This window comes from Schistocerca serialis, chromosome 3 (assembly GCF_023864345.2).
Source record: "Schistocerca serialis cubense isolate TAMUIC-IGC-003099 chromosome 3, iqSchSeri2.2, whole genome shotgun sequence".
NCBI lineage: Eukaryota > Metazoa > Arthropoda > Insecta > Orthoptera > Acrididae > Schistocerca > Schistocerca serialis.
This window is the reverse complement of record NC_064640.1, coordinates 657,183,343-657,203,751: the sequence shown is the minus strand read 5'-3', so window position 1 is coordinate 657,203,751 and position 20,409 is coordinate 657,183,343. Positions and strand designations below refer to the sequence as shown.

At 42.8% G+C, this 20,409-nt stretch overlaps 1 protein-coding gene across 1 annotated transcript in view; it reads right to left on the bottom strand.

The window, feature by feature from the left end:
* LOC126470539 (Krueppel-like factor 2) overlaps window positions 1-8,230 on the bottom strand; it is a 165,667-nt gene extending 157,437 nt beyond the window's left edge. Inside the window, exon 1 of the mRNA XM_050098469.1 lies at window positions 8,102-8,230. Coding sequence (XP_049954426.1) covers window positions 8,102-8,176 — 75 coding nt within the window. The 5' untranslated portion in view covers window positions 8,177-8,230. The remainder of the gene's footprint in view (window positions 1-8,101) is intronic.
* Between the last annotated feature and the right edge of the window lie 12,179 nt (window positions 8,231-20,409).

Sequence of the window (20,409 nt, the reverse complement as noted above, 5' to 3'; positions counted from 1 at the left end):
CCGAATTACGTTATACTATCGAAAGAGTATATTGGGAAATCTTCATTTCATTATTTTAATTAAACTCAGCTTATTAAGTGCATGTCCTCATGTCGATAAACTAGCCCTTCCATAATGCGGCTACACCTTATTTCTAATAACACCTCATGAGATAGGATGTTTTTAACGAAACGGAAAATGTACTAAGTGTAGCGGTTACTTGGCTGCATGATGAGTATAAAAGTAAAAATTTCGAAGTTGTGATTCCTAGAGTGCGACGCAATACAACACTGCCCTACTAGAAGCTGCACGAGTGCTATCGAGAAACACTGCCGGATTGTTTGTCAGCTTGCAAAGACTGTAATTATTTCTTTCTCTTTGTCTTTCTAGTTGCCCTGACACTCTCTTGCGTCACTTGAAAATTTTAAATGCAAACAAAATTGATCCAAATGGTTACCACATTTACTTATTTCCTTTCTTTACGTTTCCTCCGGTAGGCCAGAAGTGCATCTACAGATTTGTCTAATTATTGATCACTAATACATCTTCGCGTTAATTTCTGTGAATTATTTCCTTGTTTTCGGAGACTCTTATTTTATAATCATTTAATACTATTACTGAAACCATGTTTTAGTTTATTTCATACTGTGATGGTTCGGTTTGCTGCAGCTCTCCATGCTACTCTGTTTCGTGCAACTCTTTTCGTCTATGCTCAACTACCGCACCCTTAATCCATCTGAACCCACTTACAGTAGGGGATCCTTGGCCTCCTCCCACAATTTTTACCCTCCACGCTTTCGTCCATTTCCTATATAACTATTCCTTTACGCCTCAGACAACGTCACATTAATTGATCCCCTCTTTTAGTCGGGTGGTGCCATAAATTAATTTTCCCTTCAACTCGTTTCAATATCTCTTCATTAGCAATCGGATCTACTCATCTAACATTCAGAGTCCATCGTTATGACTACATTTAGTGTTTATCTTCCGCGTCTCAGCTGCATAAAAGGCTACGCCACGCAAATTACAATGAAATCAGTAGACAAAGAAATTTTAAAAAGTGCTGGAATGACAGTGAAAAGGGAGCGAAAAGTACGTTTATAAAAAGTAAAGTCAGATGATAGTGGGTTTTTCAACGAATTTGTCTTTATCAATTAAATGGATAAATCAGGGGAAAAATGCAGGATTCTTGTCGTCAAACGAAATAAGTGCAACGCAGGAGAACCGCACAAACGACTGTAATGATGAATGCTACGAAACAAGTTTGTTAGTGATGTTGCCAATCGCTTCTTCATACATCAGCTGACTGGAAGGATTTGGTTTTTGTGTGAAGCTCCTTACATGGCAGTAGTGACAATGACCTTTCCTGATTAAAATAAACGAACAAGCTCTTCAGTTTAACAGTAAACTTACTTGCGGGTGATTTTCAAGATGAGATTAGAATTTGGGATGGGACCACCGATCTTCACAACGCAAATCGGTGAACGAAGAAAGAAGCATTCTGCTTATAACCGTTTCAAAGTGTCTGTTTAGGATCAACCTGCTGCGATCAGAGTCGTGCGATTTACCATAACGAAGCCCGTTAAAATTGTTGTAAACATACAACTCTAGCAATTAAAAATACACCTTAGTCTACTTACTTGCACCCTTTCGTTTTCATATCAGCCAAATTTTTAATAGGTATTGTAGGATGTGTCGTACAGGGAAAGATAATGTTACGTTCGGTTTTACAATGGTAACGAATCAGAGTATCAGGTTGTTCTGCAAAAAAGTATGAATTTTCTGTGTTTCAGTACAACAAAATATTTGTAACAGTCTGTAATAACACTTATGTACACAAAGCAAAGATCAAGGCTAGAATGATGGTCAGAATATCAGATAGTACAAATTTAGTGCCTTGTACCGTTACTCCCACTTTTGTAGCTTTAAATGCACCAAGCTATTACGTGTGTTGCACCTTAACGATATCCGAAATCACTTGTACTGTTGCATCTGATACAAGGAGATAATATCCTCCTTTAATGATCGTAATAGTGTATTATTTTTACAAAGATTAGTTTGCTCAAAATCATAATTTTAAATTACATAACATACATTTCCGACTTCGACCACATTATATCAGCCATTTTGTGTTATGTTACAACAGAATACCTTGTTACTTTATCCAGATGATTTATGGTGGCTGAATTCGTTGTGGAAATGTCGTGGAGAACAAACCACATGAACATGCCTCATATTCAAAATGACTGTATGATTATCCTTAATTGTTTACATTTATCAGATGCCAAGTTTGCTAATGAACAAGACCGCTCGACTAATCCCGCGCGGCTAATGAATCAACAATGTAGTAATCATCCTGTAATTCAAATGGACATTGTCCCCATTCTTATTATAGTATTCACATTATCGAATTTTTGTTCGTTTGTGCCTGCCTGCTACTTTCGAAGTGGCATTACTTGTTCGTGAAACAGTGAAACACCGTCTTTTCCAACTCTGCCCATTATTAACCTCATTGTAAGTGGTTTCTAATCCATTTAGCTGTAATTTTGAGACTGTGAACGGAAATCTGTAGATTATTTACCGATACATGACCTCGTTGTTTAATTATGTCTTTTTTTTAAAAAAAAAATCACTGCGAGCTAATACTGGGGTAGCTCCTTGGACTAGGCCAAGAACTATACCATCACCCGCCTTCAGGCGGTACTAGTAGTCAATCTTTAATCGCCTCCCTACCAAAATAGAGTTAAACGTCTAAGGAAGTAGAATACGTCTTTGTAATAGTTTTCTTTTAAACGATGATTTAGATTTGGATAGCAAATGAAGACTGAAAATTTCCACTGACAGTTCAAGAAAAGATTAGCTTACGAACCGTTTAAAATGTTGGAAGTGTTTTTGTCGAATGTTTTCGCAAGCAGGCTCCTTTTGCCACCATGGTAATCAATTATAACGGTTAAATACGTTTTGTTTCAGTTTCTGTGAACCATTTTAGTTTATTACCTGTATCTGTCGTCAAAAATTAATTCTACTGCTTGATAAATTTTATGGAAGATATTCAGCTACTTTATTTCTATTACATCTTATTCAGTTCTTCTTCTCCCTTCAAGTGTTAGACACTAGAACTTGTCGCGGCCCCAGCTGTTGCTCTCATCTCTTAGTTGGTCGTTCGACGCTCTTCTTCTTTCGTCGTCACTTATGCTGAATGTCAACAAACAATAATTTACGTCCCCAACTAATGGCGCAATGTACCTAGAACAGTAAAATTACGAATAACGGCAGAAAGCTACCATGAGGAAACACTTCTGTCAAATTACGTTCCACGGAATAAGTTGAATTCGTAAAAAAAAGGATGGTAGATGAAAACCACATTAATTAAGGCGTTATTAATGAGGAGTAAATGCTAAAGCTTTATTAATGAGGAGTAAATGCTAGCTAGCGTCACGAGCAGGGAAATAGCTGGATCGTGACTGGAGAATTTACAACTGTCATAAAAGTTTCAGAACGTGTTGTAAGCGGAAGTAATTTATTTGCGAATATTTTCAAGCGAAATATAGACGTCTTCCTAAAACAGCGCACTGTCATTGACTCAGCTGGAGTAGGATAACGTCATTTCTATGTACAACTGAAGGTGATTTAAGAAGTGTCCGTTTCATCCATCACGTTTTGAAATAAGATTGTAAAACGTAAGATCACGATTGTAAGTAATTTCTTAAAACACATCCATGACGGAATTGTGTAGAACCAGTTGCCGTGGTGACCTTATTGACACAAGCAGCTCTTGCTGTAATCTTGGAAAATATTAATGCCGTTATATTCATTTCGATTTCAATAGTTACTATCAACTATTTCTACTTTACGTTATTATTAACGTAGATAAGAAGTAAAGCTTTCACTAATATGAAAATTGGTCTCTTCACCTTCTAATTGCAAGCATCCTCTTCCATTAAAAAGAATTTCTTTGATTAATTTCGACTTGAAAATCAGCTTGCACCAGCAGTAATGAGAGATATGTAGTTTATTGTTCAACTCTAGCTACAATGCAACTACATATTTATATTTTTTAGAGAATGCACCTTTACTCTGCAGCGGAGCGCGTGCTGTTTTGAAACTTTATGGCTGATAAAAATTGCCTTTCGCGGACAGTGCTTTTACCGGTAACAGCATTTCCCGAATACAAGGTTTCGAGTTCGAGTCCACACCGGGTACAAAAATTTTATTTGTATTTTTTATTTATACTAATCATTGTATGTAGTGAAAGTCTTGTTGAATCTACAAAAATAACCCTTGAACGTATAAGAATTAAGCTCTGCATTGTAAGATTACTATCCAGACTTTTCAGCACATAACCAGTGTCCACTAGGACAGGTAATACTTACTCTAAACCAGTCTCTCAGAATTAGCGAGAATGTTCTACATCTATTTGGACCTAAAAAAGAGAGTTGATATTCTTAAAATTTGTTCAGTTACTACGATAACCCCTTGCATGACATCGGAGTAATCTCAAGTCAGACGTTCCTAGACAGTGCTCAGTATATGAATAATTACCAATGGCTGAAATAAATTTTAAATAATTACTGAAACTACAGTTTACTGGGTAAAAACTAGCTGGTAAAAGAAACGCAGCCAAGCGTGACATATCACTAGTGTATCCAATATTCGATGGCATGTCACTAACAAACAACAGCGGTATGGTTGTTAAAGTTGTACATTTCGTCAAACTTTGTTTGCAGACTGCACCAGGAAAAACCTCACTAGTAGTTCATATATCCCCACCATACACAGAATGCAAGTACTTCTATGGCTTAATCATATTCCCGACTTGACTTTTAGTAGAACTCACTAAAATGATTCCGATCGCATGACGGTTGTCGTCAGATTACGACCGAATTAGCTTCAAGCGAAAAAATGCTGAAGGAAGTATCTCGTCTCTTCAGCGACAGTGTCATTTTCACTTTCTTTGTTTTCGCTTTACCCAGTGGCAAGAATATCTTGACTCTGCACAACGCTTCTAACGACCATACTGTTTAGCGACCGAAACCACGTTACACAAGGGACTACATGCAATTTGAAACTAAAGAAGACCCATAGTTTCGATAACACTGTCAGTCTAAAGACCATGATAGAGAATACAATCTTGTTTAAACGAAAACTACAAATATTTTATCAGTTTAGTTGAGTTTAGGATAAGCAATTTATCAGTAGCTTCATTTGGTTTTCTTCGTGTGCGCGTAGGTCATTGCTAATTGAGTAATAGCTTAAAATATTGACGAATATAGAAAGAATTTTTCTCTTCCGTACTATTAGGTACATGAGATTATGTTCGTTTAAGGAGGTTGTGAAGTCGATACACGACTCTGACGCTTTTGACAATATTTGTTAATGTTTGTGCGAGAAGCGAAGTCATATTAAACATTTTGAACACCAAATCTAATTTTGCAGTTAAATTTTCTTTGTTGTTTTAATATCAAAAACTGTTTTGTACGTTAGAAACTCTAGCTTAGGTTCGCAGTGTCTGTGGATCCACTACGGGCGTTTTGCTACCGTTTATACATGGGAAGATATGATTGTTGGAAATTTACTAAAATGTTATAGTGTTAAGGCAACCGTATACTTTAAGCGACCATATGCGAATTTCGCTTCACTGTTGCCCAAAAACAAGTAAAACGTTGTCGATCTCATTAAAGCCTAAAATAAAGTTACGGGTTCAGTCAATGGCATATTTAACGAACGGTAACTGAAAAGTATTTACTGTCCAATAGTTTGCACGAAAATACATGTTTCTTAGATTTTTTCCTTGAAATCCCTTTCCCTGTACCGATTTGCTTATCGAACATTTGATATTTCTGTGCAATTAAGAGACCTTTGTGCTGAGCAGAAAGAGAGCGACAACAACAAATATTCGATACAGAGAAACAGAAGGATGTTAAAAAACGGATTTTCCGTTGTCGCCATCGAAATCAATGCTCTTAAAAATTCAGTTATACTACTTTTAAACGACGAGGCAAATATGTAGCTTTATCATACATTAAAAACAATGAAAGTAACCATAATAACGTTCAGAAGAGCAATCGAAGAACAACATGTGTAGGTAATAGAGGATACTGACAACTAATTGTTTCGTGATGTGAAAAATAATTCAATATCAGTAACAAAACGACGGTGATGGCCCTGTAGAGATATTTTTGTGCTCATGTAAGAGCGATATCGGTTTTCCCTAAGCTGGTCCATAATTTTAATCGGGTGATTGACTTTTCCCTTGCAATATTATTAATGGGCAAACTTGGCGGGCGGTGCGCGAGTATTGGGTTTCACGGGGTCGCCCGTACGGTTACCGCTGCCGCTCGCTCCAAATATTCCGGGATCCAAAGAAGCGCCGTGCAAGCCTACCGGTTTGACAGTCCCGTGGAACAGAGTACACCGCAGATATGTGTGGCAGAGTTTGTCTCTAGAGATAAAATGATTTCTATATTTGTTCTTTCCTCTTTCTCTGGAGGAATAAAAGTTTCTACCTCGATGGTGGCAAAATACGATCGCTCTTTCTAGTGGAAACAAACTCGTTACTGCAGAATCGTTTTGGAAGTAGTTCGTTGTACGGCATCACAAAAATAGATGCTTATAAGGCCAGATGACTGTCTGTTGCGCAAATATATACCCATGTTTTTGTGCTCTGTACGTTGTCCCATCACCTACATTGTAACATATTTCAGTTACAGCTTCGCCTCACAGAAATTCACGATGCTAAAGACTGACGCTAAAAATGGCATCTAGGGATTCAAAGTCTAAATTAAAAATCCTTATGATTAACAGTGGATTTCTTTTTGTATTAAAGTCTTTGGAACTGGGAATGTTTGTTGCCGACAGTAACTAACAGAGAACGATCAGCGCAGAAGAGTTTTGAGTAACAGTTCAATCGGCTACAGTGTGACGTGAATGAAGACAAAAGTTGTACTTTGCAGCTTCCATCTGCAATGAGAGAAAGGTTAAGAAAGTAATTAGCACATCTGCTGCAAGTGTGCATGCTCTCTTTGACGTCACTGTGTCTTGCTGAGGCACGTCTGGTACATGGATTAAACGAGATTACTTATACGCCTTCGTCTACCTCTTGTCAGGCTAAGATTATCACCAGAGTCAGCAGCCAGAAAGTAAAAATGATAACAAAGTCACTCAGCATTGTTACAGCGAAAGCAGAAAGCCTCACTTAACGTTTTTGTCTGGAATTCTCATACGTCCTAGGCCCTCGAAGTTCGTTCTCCACCCGGCAGAGGCAATAAAGAAAAATGATACTGGTAGATTCAAAGTATTATCCGTAAGGAATCAGGGCTCGAAACATTGCCTGTTTCCTTATCGCAAAAGGCGGTGAGACGCACGGATAGCTACGTACGAATAAGTTTTGCACGAAGTGAGCGCCGCTGCCGGCTACGTGCGGGATCTCATGCCGTGGGTCGCTTACAGCGTGATGCGATGGATGACCAAATTATTCTTTCACCATCGTCAGCTGGTAAGCAGTCATATCCCAGGGCTTGAAATCACAAGTGTCTATCACCCGACCAGTTTGGTACACTGTGTTGCACTGACGTAACAGTCGCAGAACAGATACAGACAAAACTGCCGCCTACCGTGGAATCCAACAGGATGGCAACAGTTACCTCCTGCACATTTCACACCCCGCTCACTGCTCTGTTCTCCGTGACACGCATCCTCGTTTTCTGTGTATACAACTGTTATTTAACTCTTTTCGATGGGCAATGTATCACTGAAATGTAATACAGAGAATTTCTCGGTGCTCCTACGCTTTAAGCATCTGACGAAATTGTTGTGTCAATGTTGCACTGCTAACTTCATCTTTGTCGCATTCTAATCGTACATAATACGCATGGTAATGTCGGAATGGAAGCAGAAAGATTTTTGACACAAGTTGCAGCTGTATTGTCCTCTTTGAAGCGTCACAACAATGGGCCCAGCGCAATCTACATTTTCGGAGGCAACCCACAACACAGACGCAAAACGTAATGCCGAGTTACTCGCACGTCACAGTCGGCACGACCACCGTCGACGCACCGAGACTTGCTCCCGCCCACGAGAGCATCCCAAAGCAGCTGACAGCAAGTAAAAGGCGAGTACTCACGTCGTGGAAGATCTCGGGCGACGCGGAAGACATGTTGGCGCGCTCCGCAAGCACGGAGCCAGCGGCCAGCGGCATCAAAACGCGGCCACGCACGCGCACACAGCCGCCTGCTTCACACACCGACAACTGTTCTCATTGGACTACTTTTCCGAATACCTGTAACACAGATCTCCCCTCCCCGACTCCCTCCCCCCACGGCGCCGCTGGCCACTCTCCCCCCACCAGCGCGCCGGTCGGCCACGGCCTCAGCTTGCGTGCAACATAATTATTCTCCGTTACAAAGAGCTCCTTTTTTGTTATTTGCTATGTGTTGTTTCATTGTATTCTTTTCTAACCTTATCCGCGGCCCTTTTTTCGTGCACGGCGTCTTCGCCGCTGTGCCCTCCGCTGCGCCACCTCTCTTCCACTACCCCCCCCCCCCCCCTGCTATTCTCCTTCTCTCCTTCTCTCCCCGTCTTCGCCCCCCGCGACTGCTTTCTCATCGCGTGCATGCGGGGGCGCACGGCGCCACAGTAGTAGTACGGTAGTAACATTTGCCCAATCGGTGAAGAGTAGCGCTGGGAACCCGGCCAATGAGCTGTTTTATCGGAGGTAATGCGTCTCTGGGAGCTTAGAGCTGTCTTAGAGCGACAGTACGGCATGCAGCTGAACCGGTTCGTGCGAATGCTGCGCACCAGTTTCGAACACGCGCCCGTCGGCGACATTGCAGTTCTATCCGTCTCTGCGTGTGCCTGTCTGTACTCCGCTGTCAGGTAGCGGAGTGTACCGTTAGAGGTCAAACAGGGTCGACGCGGGGGGGGGGGGGGGGGAGGGATATTAACACGGGATACTATAGAAAAGAATAAACAGATTTGACTGAGCTACCGAAATCAAATTATAAGATCTGACTGTTGAGTTGTACATAATTTTTGTTGATGCAAACCTAAGTCGTCAAATTTCCTGGAGCGTCCTTCGCACTTCTTGATGTTACACTGTTGTCACGGTGTTCCCTGTAAATTTACCAAATCCGTTATCACTTTTGTGCGAGACTTCAGTTGACACCACGCTGTTTAACGCATAAAATGCCCGCGGCCCGTGGTTTTGCGGTATCGTTCTCTCTTCACGCGCACTTGGTCCCGGGTTCGATTCCCGGCGGCGTCAGGGATTTTCTCTGCCTCGAGATGACTGGGTGTTGTGTGTCCTTCATCATGATTTCATCCTCATTCACTCACAATTCGCCGTAGTGGCGTTAAAGAACTTGTGAGAGCGGCATCCGAACCGCCCCGCGAGGGGTCTTCCGGCCACCAATGCCATATGCTCATTATTATTAACGCATAAAATGTGACTGAAATCAGATGAGATACATGTCATTCATTTGGTGTCACTGAAGTTAAAATTCGCCACTATCGCTTTGGAATTGTAGACGTATTTATCCAGCGATCAGTGGCGTTGTGGCCAGGGTCTTCAGCTCTTAATAATTGTTTTAAAAATTTGGTCGTATATGGGCGTTTCTCGAAATGATTCCATTAGAATTATATACAAAAACCTTGTCAAAGTATGAGAAACATCTCAACTGACTACGCGATGTACTAATGGGATGATTGTTGGGATATAACGCTATTGCTATATTATTAGTGCTGCAATCAATGTTTTCTGTGCAAGGATTATGCGCTCTATGAAGAATCACAGTAAATATAATTGCGACCACATACTTACGTCAAAAGTTACCCAGACTCAGTTTCGAAAAAGAAAAAGCACATGTTTGTCGACTAGCAGATCAGAGAACTTTTTAATGACGCTCAGTTCGAGTTAGTGCAAAAAGGGCGAGGAGAATACAGTATGGCGATCCTTTGACAATGTTTCGGATGGGTTTTCGGGAAACTTCAAAATTAAAGGAACTTAAAAAAAAACTTGTAGATGTTCTGCTGAGCCTGTGTGTTTACATAAACATACATATAAAAGATAAGAAATTTCCATACTAATAAAGAAGCAGAAATGTTTACAAATATCCTGCACCTAGACTCCATTTCATTCAACAATTAGACTAAATTAGGGCACTGATTACGCTGCAGCTTAGAAACATTCACAAAAATTCAACAACACTGAGGCATATAAAATATCACGCTTCAGTGTCGTGCCGACTATGTTGGGAAAACAGACACTAGGTTGAAAAACCATTTTCCAAGAACACATGAATGCCTTTAGACTTAACTCCTTCGAAAAATGAGTTATTGCACAGCATATGGTCGAAGCTCAACGCATTATCAACAAGACAGAAATCAAATTGGTAGTCTTACGCAATGCACCCAAGAGTAAGGCCCTAGATCTGTTAGAGCAAATAGAGCTTAAATAAGCCGAATTAATTTACAACTCTGACTTGTGATACTGCATAATAACTTTCATCTTTGCTTGTTTCATATTATACTGTACTTGTGAAGGGTTTCAAAGTGTACAAACAAATGTGCACATTGTTTTATGTGATATGCAGTTGCAAAATGGACAAATAAAAGTCTGCTGAAATTGCAGCGTTGAAAATGTTCTTCCTGGACCATGGTAATTTTTTTACTGTTTTTCCTCCTGTCTAATGAATACAGTCACGTCTACAATTGCAAAAACTGACAAAACAAAATATACTGGGATGTTATAATCAAAGTACAGACTCACAGAGGTCCAGTGTGTGTATAGCAGCGAAACTTGGTAGATACTCTAATGCGTTAACGCGGAACCAATTTACGCTGGAAAACATAGTTCCAGTTTTGGTCACCAGGTGCAAATCTGGCGCTGTGAATGCAAGAAAGACGTATATAAATGTTTCCATGGATTATAAACGGGACATGGGCAGAAAAAGTCAAACAAGTGATAAAGGCATAATGTTGAGTTTATTATTAACCGCCTCTAAGACAGTTTGTTCAATATGAGCAATGCAGACGTCGACGCTCCAGATTTGAACCTGGTGGACACAATTGAAACGATTTTTCTTTCCAGTGTTAATCGATTCTGTATTATTGCACTGACATATCTATCAAGCTGCGCTGCCATGCGATTATTACAACCCACGCTGGACCTCCGTGAGTGGCTGCAATTGTAACCACCGAGTACATGAATATATTTATGACTGATCTGGGGGTATACAGGCTGCAAGATCTAGAGCACAGAGGTGCCAGCTCTGAGAGCAAGAATGGCTCTAACCTGGCTGACCATCCTGCCAAACTGAGCTCGCTTGACAGATGTGGATACTTTATTCCATGTTGCTTAACTCTGTGGCAAAGTTCATCAGTCGCAGCAGTACCTAGCGAGTGGTGGTGTGCCAGTCCCCCATGCCGCGTGTATCAAAGGGTACGAAAACTGGAGAATTTGCTGGCCAGGACAGGTCATGAGAGCCTGGGAAACATGCGATCTGTCGTTATACTGTTGAAGCATAACGGCACAGACTTCGAAGATATGACACTACTGTCAGCCTTAACACATCATAAATACACGGTACAGTCACATTAATGCGACCACCGCCTACGTTCGACGTCGACGTGCAATAACCACTCACAGACGGCAGGTGTCACCACTACAAGTACAAGATTTATAAAGCTTGTCGGGTACCCGGAAAACAGCGCAGTCGTTTTCGTCATGCGGAAAAGGAGCGAACTGTCTGACTTCAAAAGGGGATGATCATTGGCTTTCAGGCTAAGGAGAAAGCATTTCCGAAACTGCTAAGTTTTTTAAACTGTTTGCGTGCTGCCTAGGTTAAATTACATCGTGCATGGCAAAATGGCGTTATCCAAAACCGGCACCGAGCGAGGTTGTGCAGTGGCTAGCACACTAGACTCGCATTCGGGAGGACGACGGTTCAATCCCCCGTCCGGCCATCCTGATTTAGGTTTTCCATGATTTCCCTAAGTCGCTCCAGGCAAATGCCGGAATAGTTCCTTTCAAAGGGTACGATCGACTTCCTTCCCTGTTCTTCACTAATCCGATGACACCGATGATCTCGCTTTCCGGTCTCCTCCCCCTAACAACCCAACCCAAAACCGGCACCAAGGCAACCACGGGCCATAGATCACAGGGCGGCGGAGATGTGTATGGGTGAATAGAAGTGCAACTGTTGAACAACTGACCGCCCAGATGAGACCATAGGCTACCAACAATGCCTCCTCAACGACAGTTCATCGAACGTTGCTGCGTATGGGCCTCCACAGCAAGCGACTGGTTAATGCTCTCGTGCTGACCGCTGTTCATCTGCGTCGAAGGCGAAAATTTGCACGCGAGTACCGTAACTGGACGTCCACTGAATGGCGAGAGGTGGCCTTTCAAATGAATCACGCTGTATGCTCCATCGGAGAGATGGCCGTTAGCATATACGCCATGAAACGTCTGAAAGCGAATACTGCACCGTGTATAACGCCTGCTACCTACATTAGCGGGTATGGATACCAGACGTGATGGTGTTGTGTAACCAGTGGTACCCCTTGCCATCAAGCCAGGAGCTGACCTCATACGACTGTGACGAATGCAATCTACGTTTGTGGTCTTCGGAGTCTACACACTCGGATATGTACGTCGTGATGCTGTACACCCGGGACTCGTCTGAAAATAAGACACAGTGCCACTCCCATATCAAGTTAAGCGCACCACTGACGACGCAACTCTCTCTGCTGACCCGTGAAGGTAAGTCGCATTAGTGGTCATCGTGAGGACAACTCGTGTCGTTCCGCCGTCATCACACTGTCGTCGTGGATACTCATCTTGCTGTAAATAAGCGCATTACCTGTACGATCCTGACGGCTGAGGAAACTATATGTCTGTTCTTTCATGCGCTAGTCAGCCGCGCGGGATTAGCCGAGCGGTCTGAGGCGCTGCTGTCGTGGACTGTGCGGCTGGTCCCGGCGGAGGTTCGAATCCTCCCTCGGACATGGGTGTGTGTGTTTGTCCTTAGGATAATTTAGGTTAAGTAGTGTGTAAGCTTAGGGACTAATGACCTTAGCAGTTAAGTACAATAAGATTTCACACACATTTGAACATGCGCTAGTAGCGTAGGACCGTTGAGATACTGGATAGCGCTGAGCTCGGCCCTCCTCAAACCTTTGATTCCATAACCGCATGAAAGCCGTGGCATACTGACCAACGCAAGCAGCAATCAGCTGCAGTGTCGATCAGCTGTCGAGATCTGACACTTGATAGTGTACGTTTCTCCTCCTTAGTGGAGGCGTAACACGATCTTCTCATAAATAACAATATCTACATCTACATCTACATTTGTACTCCGCAAGCCACCCAACGGTGTGTGGCGGAGGGCACTTTACGTGCCACTGTCATTACCTCCCTTTCCTGTTCCAGTCGCGTATGGTTCGCGGGAAGAACGACTGTCTGAAAGCCTCCGTGCGCGCTCTAATCTCTCTAATTTTACATTCGTAATCTCCTCGGGAGGTATAAGTAGGGGGAAGCAATATATTCGATACCTCATCCAGAAACGCACCCTCTCGAAACCTGGCGAGCAAGCTACACCGCGATACAGAGCGCCTCTCTTGCAGAGTCTGCCACTTGAGTTTATTAAACATCTCCGTAACGCTATCACGGTTACCAAATAACCCTGTGACGAAACGCGCCGCTCTTCTTTGGATCTTCTCTATCTCCTCCGTCAGACCGATCTGGTACGGATCCCACACTGATGAGCAATACTCAAGTATAGGTCGAACGAGTGTTTTGTAAGCCACCTCCTTTGTTGATGGACTACATTTTCTAAGCACTCTCCCAATGAATCTCAACCTGGTACCCACCTTACCAACAATTAATTTTATATGATCATTCAACGTCAAATCGTTCCGCACGCATACTCCCAGATATTTTACACAAGTAACTGCTACCAGTGTTTGTTCCGCTATCATATAGTCATACAATAAAGGATCCTTCTTTCTATGTATTCGCAATACATTACATTTGTCTATGTTAAGGGTCAGTTGCCACTCCCTGCACCAAGTGCCTACCCGCTGCAGATCTTCCTGCATTTCGCTACAATTTTCTAATGCTGCAACTTCTCTGTATACTACAGCATCATCCGCGAAAAGCCGCATGGGACTTCCGACACTATCTACTAGGTCATTTATATATATTGTGAAAAGCAATGGTCTCATAACACTCCCCTGTGGCACGCCAGAGGTTACTTTAACGTCTGTAGATGTCTCTCCATTGATAACAACATGCTGCGTTCTGTTTGCTAAAAACTCTTCAATCCAGCCACACAGCTGGTCTGATATTCCGTAGGCTCTTACTTTGTTTATCAGGCGACAGTGCGGAACTGTATCGAACGCCTTCCGGAAGTCAAGAAAAATAGCATCTACCTGGGAGCCTGTATCTAATATTTTCTGGGTCTCATGAACAAATAAAGCGAGTTGGGTCTCACACGATCGCTGTTTCCGGAATCCATGTTGATTCCTACATAGTAGATTCTGAGTTTCCAAAAACGACATGATACTCGAGCAAAAAACATGTTCTAAAATTCTACAACAGATCGACGTCAGAGATATAGGTCTATAGTTTTGCGCATCTGCTCGACGACCCTTCTTGAAGACTGGGACTATCTTTGCTCTTTTCCAATCATTTGGAACCCTCCGTTCCTCTAGAGACTTGCGGTACACGGCTGTTAGAAGGGGGGCAAGTTCTTTCGCGTACTCTGTGTAGAATCGAATTGGTATCCCGTCAGGTCCAGTGGACTTTCCTCTATTGAGTGATTCCAGTTGCTTTTCTATTCCTTGGACACTTATTTCGATGTCAGCCATTTTTTCGTTTGTGCGAGGATTTAGAGAAGGAACTGCAGTGCGGTCTCCCTCTGTGAAACAACTTTGGAAAAAGGTGTTTAGTATTTCAGCTTTACGCGTGTCATCCTCTGTTTCAATGCCATCATCATCCCGTAGTGTCTGGATATGCTGTTTCGAGCCACTTACTGATTTAACGCAAGACCAGAACTTCCTAGGATTTTATGTCAAGTCGGTACATAGAATTTTACTTTCGAATTCACTGAACGCTTCACGCATAGCCCTCCTTACGCTAACTTTGGCATCGTTTAGCTTCTGTTTGTCTGAGAGGTTTTGGCTGCGTTTAAACTTTGAGTTTTCTGAATAGAATGTTTCCTTGAACAGCAACGAGCTAAAACATCATGACCACCTGCTTAATAGCTCATTGGTCTATCTTATGCAAATTTTGACGTTTATAGCTGTCGAATTATGGCACCGAATTTTTTTATGGAACTGTATACATTTCTGTGACATTGAAAAGAGCTTTCAAAGATGACTTCGAGACATAACATGTGTGGAACGTAATGAAATATTAAGATCACCTAACCGCAAACTGGCACACTGCTGTCAGGAGAAGGGGTCCCGTATCGTCTGCTCTACTGAACCAAATGAAAGCAAACACGTAATTCAAGTAAGATTCATGTGTTTGCCTGTACGCTTGCTGCTCACTTGTTTCTCCCCTGTTGTTGAAGCAATCAGACGACCTGTTCCTGAAGTATTTAAACTTTCACAACGTATACGACGTTCTAAACTGTGTATGGCTTTTATTTATGGTGAATGTTGCCAAACTGTTTGAGCAGCGATGCAGTTACATGCTAAAAGGTATCCTGATCGTGCCAAGTCCTGTTTTTGTGGATATTATTTTTAAAAATCTAGAAATTATAAATGTGAAAAATAATGTGGGACAATGAGAAGCAACAGAAAGTGGCGAAAGAATTGCAACTGACATTTCAGCAGCGGTAAAATACAGACCTTTGAGGTTTGCTAAAGCCAACGTAATTCTGTCAGAGACAGCACAGGACTTGGAACGGCAGATAAACGTAATGGACAGTGTTCTGAAAGGAGGATGTACGGTGAGCGTCAACAAAAGCATAACGAGGGTAATGGATATAGTCGAATCAAATTAGGTGATTCTAAAAGAATTAGATTGGAAAATAAGACTCTAAAATGAGTTTTAAATGATAATTAAATCGACATCTTAGCTGCATACAGGCGTTGAGATACGTCATTGGAGACATGTTGAAAATGTGTGCCCCGACCGGGACTCGAACTTGGGATCTCCTGCTTGCCTGGCAGACGCTATATCCACCGAGGGCACAGAGGATAGTACGCCTGTGGGGACTTATCCCTTGCACGCTCCCCCACATTCCCAACATGTCCACACCACTACGTCCGGTCGGGGCACACATTTTCAACATGTCCCCAACGACGTATATCAACGCCTGTTTAGAGCTAGGGTGTCGACTTAATTATCATTTCATTCTAGAGAAGCTGCACGGTCATCAATGGTATCTGTTCTCTTGGGATCAGATACTACCTTCATATACAGTCGAGTTTTGCTATTCTGGCAGTAAAATAACTGACTACGGCCGAAGAAGAGACGATATAAAATGTACACTGGCAATGGCCAGAAAAGCGTTTCTGAAAAAGAGAAATTTGGTAATGTCGAATATAGATTTAAATATTAGGAAGTTTTTTCTGAAGGATTTGTCTGGAAGGTTGCCTTTTATGGACGCGAAACATGAACGATTAACAATTTAGACAAGAATAGAATAGTGGGTTTTGAGATGTGGTGCTACAGAAGAATGCTGGAGATTAGGTGGATACATCATACACTACTGACCATTAAAATTGCTACACCAAGAAGATATGCAGATGATAAACGGGTATTCATAGGACAAATATATCATACTAGAACTGACATGTGATTACATTTTCACGCAATTTGGGTGCATAGACACTGAGAAATCAGTACCCAGGACAACCACCTCTGGGCGTAATAACGGCCTTGATACGTCTGGGCATTGAGCCACACAGAGCTTGGATGGCTTGTACAGGTACAGCTGCCCTTGCATCTTCAACACGACACCACAGTTCATCAAGAGTAGTGCCTGGCGTATTGAGCAGAGCCAGTTGCTCGGCCACCATTGACTAGACGTTTTCAATTGGTGAGAGATCTGGAGAATGTGCTGGCCAGGGCAGCAATCGAACATTTTCTGTATCCAGAAAATCCCGTACAGGACCTGCAAAATGCGGTCGTGCATTATCCTGCTGAAATGTAGGGTTTCGCAGGGATCGAATGAAGGGTAGAGCCACGGGTCGTAACACATCTGAAATGTAACGTCCACTGTTCAAAGAGCTGTCAATGCGAACAAGAGGTGACCGAGACGTGTAACCAATGGCACCCCATACCATTACGCCGGGTGATACGTCAGTATGGTGATGACGAATACACGCTTCCAATGTGCGTTCACCGCGATGTCGCCAAACACGGATGCGACCATCATGATGCTGTAAACAGAACCCGGATTCATCCGAAAAAATGACGTTTTGCCATTCGTGCACCCATGTTCGTCGTTGAGTACACCATCGCAGGCGCTCCTGTCTGTGATGCAGAGTCAAGGGTAACCGCAGCCACGGTCTCCGAGCTGATAGTCCATGCCGCTGCAAACGTCGTCGAAGTGTTGTTGCAGATGGTTGTTGTCTTGCAAACGTCCCCATCTGTTGACTCAGGGATCGAGACGTGGTTGCACGATCAGTTACAGCCATGCGGATAAGATGCCTATCATCTCGACTGCTAGTGATACGAGGCCGTTGGGATCCAGCACGGCGTTCCGTATACCCACCTGAACCCACCGATTTCATATTCTGCTAACAGTGATTGGATCTGGACCAACGCGAGCAGAAATGTCGGGATACGATAAACCGCCATCGCGATAGGCTACAATCCGACCTTTATCAAAGTCGGAAACGTGATGGTACGCATTTCTCCTCCTTACACGAGGCATCACAACAACGTTTCACCAGGCAACGCCGGTCAACTGCTGTTTGTGTATGAGAAATCGGTTGGAAACTTTCCTCATGTCAGCACGTTGTAGGTGTCACCACTCGCGCCAACCTTGTTTGAATGCTCTGAAAAGCTAATCATTTGCATATCACAGCATCTTCTTCCTGTCGATTAAATTTCGCGTCTGTAGCACGTCATCTTCGTGGTGTAGCAATTTTAATGGGCAATAGTGTATAACTAATGAGGATATACTGAAGAGAACTGGATAGAAAAGAAATTTATGACATAACTTGAGTAAAAGAAGGGATCACCAGTTTAGTATTGGAGGGAAGCGGAGGAGGCGGGACGGGGAGGGGGGGATTACTAATGTACAGAGAGACCAAACCAAGAGATAAATATAGTACGCAGGTTCAAAAGCGTGCAGGTTGCAGTAGTTATTGGGAAAGAAACAGAACTGCACAGGGTACAGTAGCGTAGAGAGCCACATCAAACAAGACTTCGGACGGAACACTACAACAACAAGACGAATTCCACAAGCCACTACGAGGCAGCTTCAATATGCGACTGGGATCAGCCAATGTAGTGTTCTGCGAATGCTACATACCAGACGTAACATTTCCGAACTTTAATCTGAGAGTGAAATTGAAACATGACGACTACAAAAAAACTCCGAAGACTCCTGAAGACATGAAATACCGAATAAAGTATAGCATTTCTTTCGATTTATCGCCTTTCGGGCCGTGTCCATTCAAACGTCTCAATACTAATGTCAGTTATGATGATGCGAAAGTAAGGGCAACACAACACCCAGTCGCCGGACGGAGAAATCTCCGACCCGGCCGGAAATCGAACTCGTAGTATAGCAATGCTCAAGGTCAACATTTTTAACATTTTATATGACAGTCAAAACAATAAACATGCGAACCGTACCTGATGTACGTTTTTGCTTACATTTGGCACAGTAGGCCAGGCCTCCTCTACTGACGGCGTGACAGTGGTTTGCGGCATTGTTAGCTTCTTACAGTTTCATCAAGTTGCACACATGCTATGTCCTTGAAATTCTGTTCGAAGGCTTTTTCCAGTGTCATATAAAAAGTATACAGTTCGTTTAAAAAACAGTCGCTGCCGTAATTCGGCATACATAAACGGTAAAATTACTTGTGTACGTCAGAAAATTCTGTACATAGTTCGCTGTAACTTAGCAAAACGGCATCTCGATCTGTTGACCCTTTTTGGATATACCTGGAATTGTCTGTTTTAAGTGTCTCGGATGTGTCTCCTAAGAGGCCTCAGGCGAATTTTCTCTGGTTTTTGGCAGATATTTGCAATTTCTTTTTTGTAGCGTCTTTCATGTGACAGCCAGCGTTAACGGTAAGCTTTGGTTTGTTTCCCGTTGTTTCGGTAGAGCGGTCCCAGATTAGTATAGGGCGATATACATTTTTTTCGATATTTATTAACAGGGACAGCGAACATGAATAATAAGCAGTACTCCTGCAGACAGCACCTTTCTAACTCGCTGTCTGCTGCCGCCGTGAGGCAGTCGCTGCAGGAGTACTGTTTATTCTTCGTGTTCTCCTGTCTGTGTGATATCGATAAAACAAAAATATCGCATTAGACCAGTTTGGGAGAGCGTTATTGAATGGGCACGTAAGCTTCCTCTTTAAAAATCATTTTATTTGCACTGGAAACAAACTGACTGTTTTAGTTGACGTTTGTCGTCAGATTCCAAACATACTGACCATTATTTGTGTGGACTGGCTCCAGCTACACATTACAGAAACGAAATAGCAAATAGCTGTCCAAACACGAGAGAAAATGCACCTGATCACTCTTATGAGAGACACCCTGTATACGTCCTCCTCCGCAGACACGGTCGCAAACCCACACCTTTGCGATGGTGCACGACTAGGCGGTAAGGTGATTGGAATCTTGGTGGTGGAATATCTCCACTTCCATTATTTGACCAGCAAGGAGAGGAGAGGCTGTGGAATAAAGTTCCTGATCACCAACCTTCGCGCCAGTGTTCTGGATTAAATTCCAAAGCTCTCTGCAGTATGTCCTGAAGCGAGATCACGTGACATTGTTGATGGTGATAACCTCGGCAGCCCCTTTGATGATATTCGACAAGAGTAGGCTATGTGCCGGTACCAGGTTTCACCCTCTGCCTACCATTCTTCTTTACCAACACAAACCCAACTCTATGCTGTACATGCACTCATCATAGTCATTCATCTACACATATGAACACTTGACACTTCGTAACTGGTCAGAGAAAGACAATGGCAAACCACTTCTACTAGGACCCTGCCAAGATTGGCGATGCAGGACTCCTCTCTATGTACTAGCCTTTTCTCCATGGGTTTGTCTGCATGTATGTTAGATACATATACTGCACACATCTCCTACTGCCCCAACTCTTGGTCTATCTCCTCCTCTCTCTGCTCTGCCCATCTCCTTCTCCTTCCTCTCTCAGCATTTCCTCCTTCATCAATCCCTTCTCCTCCTCTCTGCTCTGTCCCTCTTCTCTGCACCCCCATCTT